The sequence below is a fragment of the Lissotriton helveticus genome, chromosome 7 (genome assembly GCF_964261635.1).
Source record: "Lissotriton helveticus chromosome 7, aLisHel1.1, whole genome shotgun sequence".
In the NCBI taxonomy this organism is placed as follows: domain Eukaryota; kingdom Metazoa; phylum Chordata; class Amphibia; order Caudata; family Salamandridae; genus Lissotriton; species Lissotriton helveticus.
This window is the reverse complement of record NC_136068.1, coordinates 540,045,322-540,049,441: the sequence shown is the minus strand read 5'-3', so window position 1 is coordinate 540,049,441 and position 4,120 is coordinate 540,045,322. Positions and strand designations below refer to the sequence as shown.

Genomic DNA, 4,120 nt, shown 5'->3' with positions numbered 1-4,120 from the left:
CCGCTTACGATTTTGAAATATGAATGAAGTAAATACAGTAGCGGCTGGTGTCAGATAAATGTGGTGAGGCAGCATAGGGGCAGTAACAAACAAACAAACAAAGACACTTACCTGACGCTCTGCACTTTTTTTTATTCTTGCCGCTCTTCTGCTCCTCTGGACACAGGCTCCCAGGTTCCCCTGTGTCCAATCCCGATACTGCTCTCACCATGAGAGCAACGTCAGGATTGGGAGGAGCACACTAGTTTTGCACTCCATCAGGAGCTGGGATCCTGTACCTGCTGGTCTTTCCACTTAGCAAGGCAGCTATATTGGAGAGGAGCCAGTGCGCATGACAGTTTGGTCATCCTAAGACGGCTGGCCAAACCGTCATGCGCACTGACAGCAGTGCCCAACACTCCTTCTCCCCTTGCTGCAGTACTGTGGCCCTGCCTACAAGACAAGAATGGACAAAAAAATAATTGATAATCATTTTGTTTTTCGTCTGCCTCTGCGTGCAAGTGGACCATGCTCCTCCCTCATATTGGAGGTGCTGCAGCTGAGTAAATATTAAAAAGTATCAGCCATTTTCAAACTTGAACAAGTGCCACTTTAGGATGCGAATTCTGTCTTAATCTCATTGCTCTGATTGCTTCAAGATGCATGAAATTTCTCCTTTGTAGCATGACTTTAGGCGGCAGGTGTTGTTGACAACATCCTCAGTGATTTAGGTTTGTTGTATTTGAATCTTTTCAGTCAGCTTTCACTGCATCAAAGATTGCAAGTTGAACCACGAGTTTCAGAGCGATAGGTATTGTTGTCCATATGTGTTCCTGAGACACTCTAAATACAAGAAACTCCAGAAATCTAATGTATTCTTCACAGATTGTAGGGTCCCTTCAACTGTACAAAAGGCTGTCCATTTTCACTCCTTCTAGGTTATCGCATGCTTCTGTCAAGCAATGCCCTTTCATCTAGCTTGTTTGTGCCAAGATCTGGCTTTTGTCCAATTAATGCGCTCAGGGCAGAAGGGCCTTTATGGCTCATGCAAACTGTTGACATTTCTTCTCTTGCTCCTGTCTTTTCTCATTACCTTTTGAATTACATCCGGTTTACGGACTAGCTGACATTACAAATGGAAGTACTGCATATTTTTCCTACATAGTAGAGTATCTCATTCTCTGTCCCTATTTCTGTGCCCTAAAGTAGGTGCTCTGTATTGAACTTTGTTTGCCGGGCTGCATCTGGGATGTTCTACAGTACAGATTTAGGGTGCTTTGTCAGCCTCTTTCATCTGACAGGCACTGCTGCTGTCCCCTCACCACAGAGTTTGATTGCTACAACGGGACTCAGCACTTGATGATGGTCCTTGTAATGTCAGGCCTCCACCAACACTTACAATAATGCAGTTGTCAAGGCTTTGGGGTTAGGAGGTGGGGGCATCTCTCATCAGTTTAAATGAAAGAGGAAAGATCATTGAGAATGATATATGCAAAATGTGTTCTCTGTAAGCCATTGGACCCCAAAAATGTGTAACTGGTGTTGAGCACGAAGGGACTTACACCACAATCTCTTAGTAAAGTCATCAAAGATTTCTGCTCATTGGTCGTATGGACCTTTGTTGGTTGATGTAAAGTACTGTAAGAGAGTAGGCATTAACAATACATTTCAGACTTGTGAAACCAACACAACTTCACAATGAGGACCAGGAATCATTATCTGTATATATAAGGTTTTATTAAAGGATATTAATCCATCCAGCATACAACCATATTAGCATTAGGTTCAAAAGATACAACAAGACAGTAGGTAAGCTGAAATATCTAGGTAGCCATAAAAAATTAGATACATAATGGTAACAGTTACAACCACGCAGAAACAGAGTATAGTAAATATATGTTTCTTAAACATAGGGCGTCTAGAAAATCATCTAATGAGTATTTCTAATTGGCAAGTTAGGGAAGTGTCAGTATGACAAAGACTTCTGTAGCAGGGTAATAGTGTTTAGCATGACGGAAAAGAAAGCAGAGAGGTCTATCCCTCTCCAGGTCTGGAAAGAATATGCCCTACAACTATGAGAACACCAACTAAAATACCAGGAGCTATGAAACATCCTTATCTTTTCCAACACTCCCAGGACCCAACCAACACATTACTTTAGAGCAGTGTTTGCAACCTCCACTGAGTTTCCCAATGCATAGAAACTGAGATTGTAACTGCAACCTTAAAAAACTTATCATCTTAGTTCATGATGAACAGAAGGCTTCTTCAGACCATTAAGTCTCCACGCTCATTGCCAAGCTCTTACTTTCAGGCCTCACAATAGTAGGCATTCTGGTGTAAACAATAATCCTTTCTTTAGCTATCAAGAGATGTGATAATGCTTCTGCAGAAGAAAGAAAGAAAAAAAGCGAACACAGCAAAATGCTTTTCCAAATGCCGCCTAGAGTCAGGTTAAGCTAAGTTAGCATTTAACATGAATTTACATACACGATCTTACACACACAAATATATCATTCAGAATAAATTCAAACATGAGTATGAAACAACTAACCATTAGTGTATTTGTATATAAATATCTAACCTTTACACTGCTTACATTTCATGAATACATTTAAATGCTTCCCACAGGTTAATATGATTAAGGCACACAGTGAGCATAATGTCAAAAGTATATAACTGCATATTAAAAATGAATAGTGGTGGAGACGTAATTTCACTGCTCCAGTGTTCTGTATATTGTTGGATTTCCGTCTTAGAGGGGCATGACTTGGCGTTGTCCCTTGTGTGATGGCAGCAGCACAGAAACATCTTCAGTCTTGGTGGTGCCGTTCCCTAAATATTTGAATCTTTATTATGCTCCTTATTTGCAGTCTTACTTGCTCATAGAAAACTTCAGTAAATTAGTCAAATATTACATGAAATAATTTTGATGTGAGTTAACTGTTTAACGTGGAAGGTTTCAAATGCCAGAGGCTCATAGGTTTCTTTAATGAGAGAGTTATTCACTTTCTACAAGATGAAGGAAGCCTCAGTAGAGCCTGCTTTAGTTTTGTGTTTCCCAGGATCAAAATTATAGATTGTGCGGGAATCGCTGACATATTGATGATCTGCAGAATGAAAATTGAAAAGGGTGAAAGGCCTTGTTTTAATAAAATTTCCCCCACCAGTAAGAAAATGTAGATAAGTAGGAGGGAGCCCACTATTCTGGCTGCCCCAAAATGAGCCTTCAGTCGGGGTTGACTGAACCCAGCCGCAGTCTCTTTCATCCGCTGGATATGTGTGCAGAGCGATGCAAGGATCAGGGTGATGGAAACAGTGGCAAGCAGAAGAGGTGCAACGAAGCCAAAAAAGTAGAGAACAGTAAAGTATGAATAGATCCACTCCACTTCCCCACCTGGGAGTGTAGAGTTGACCGTCAGGTTAACTGTTGAATTCGGAGCGAAATCTGCATTCGCATACGCATCCCAGTACACAGGGGCACTGAGTCCCAGGGACCACAATACAGACCCCAACAGCAGCCAGGGCACCACCTTAGACATACGCAGCTTCAGCCAGATGAAGAAACGATAGTTGAAGTCAACAATCTTCACACAGTAGAAGATGCAGAGACAGGTAGTGAGCCAGAAACTGGAAATCGTGGTCCATATTACAAGTTGACTTAACACTACAGAGATATAATTCAGGTAAAAATCCTCGCACCACAGCATATTCATGTAGACCGCTCCGAAGCTAAAGCATTGATAAAAAGTGCATGAGATCCCCAGAGCCATTAAGATGAAGTCGCAGGTGTTCAGACTCTGGCCTTTAGCCCAGTCCAGGAGATTCAAAGTTACAATGAAAGCACTGGCGAGCATCCCAATTACACTTACTATAGATACAATAATAACATAAGCCATATCTAATTCACTCTCCATTTTCAGCTTCTGTTTGCTCTGAGGTGATGTTTGGTAATATGAGCAAGGATGCTGTACATAAACCTTGAAAATGAGCAGAACCAATCGCTTATAAATACCAGTTTCCTCATTTCCATTATACAGCTGAATTTGTTTTTAATAGATGCAAATCTGAGTCTCTCTGTTTTTCTCTGCCCTGTGAAATAAGCAAGACTTAGATGTTTAACACATTGTGGTACCAACGC

The 4,120-nt window shown here is 41.3% G+C and overlaps 1 protein-coding gene across 1 annotated transcript; it reads right to left on the bottom strand.

Moving 5' to 3' along the window:
• Window positions 1-2,984: 2,984 nt before the first annotated feature.
• Window positions 2,985-3,896, bottom strand: LOC144769155 (taste receptor type 2 member 9-like). The gene has a single exon (XM_078653161.1). It carries the CDS (start codon window positions 3,894-3,896, stop codon window positions 2,985-2,987), a length of 912 nt encoding a protein of 303 aa, XP_078509287.1.
• Window positions 3,897-4,120: the final 224 nt, after the last annotated feature.

Excerpts from the sequence above, each read along its gene's own strand:
- LOC144769155 (XM_078653161.1), bottom strand. The coding sequence starts at position 3,896 with ATGGAGAGTGAATTAGATATGGCTTATGTTATTATTGTATCTATAGTA.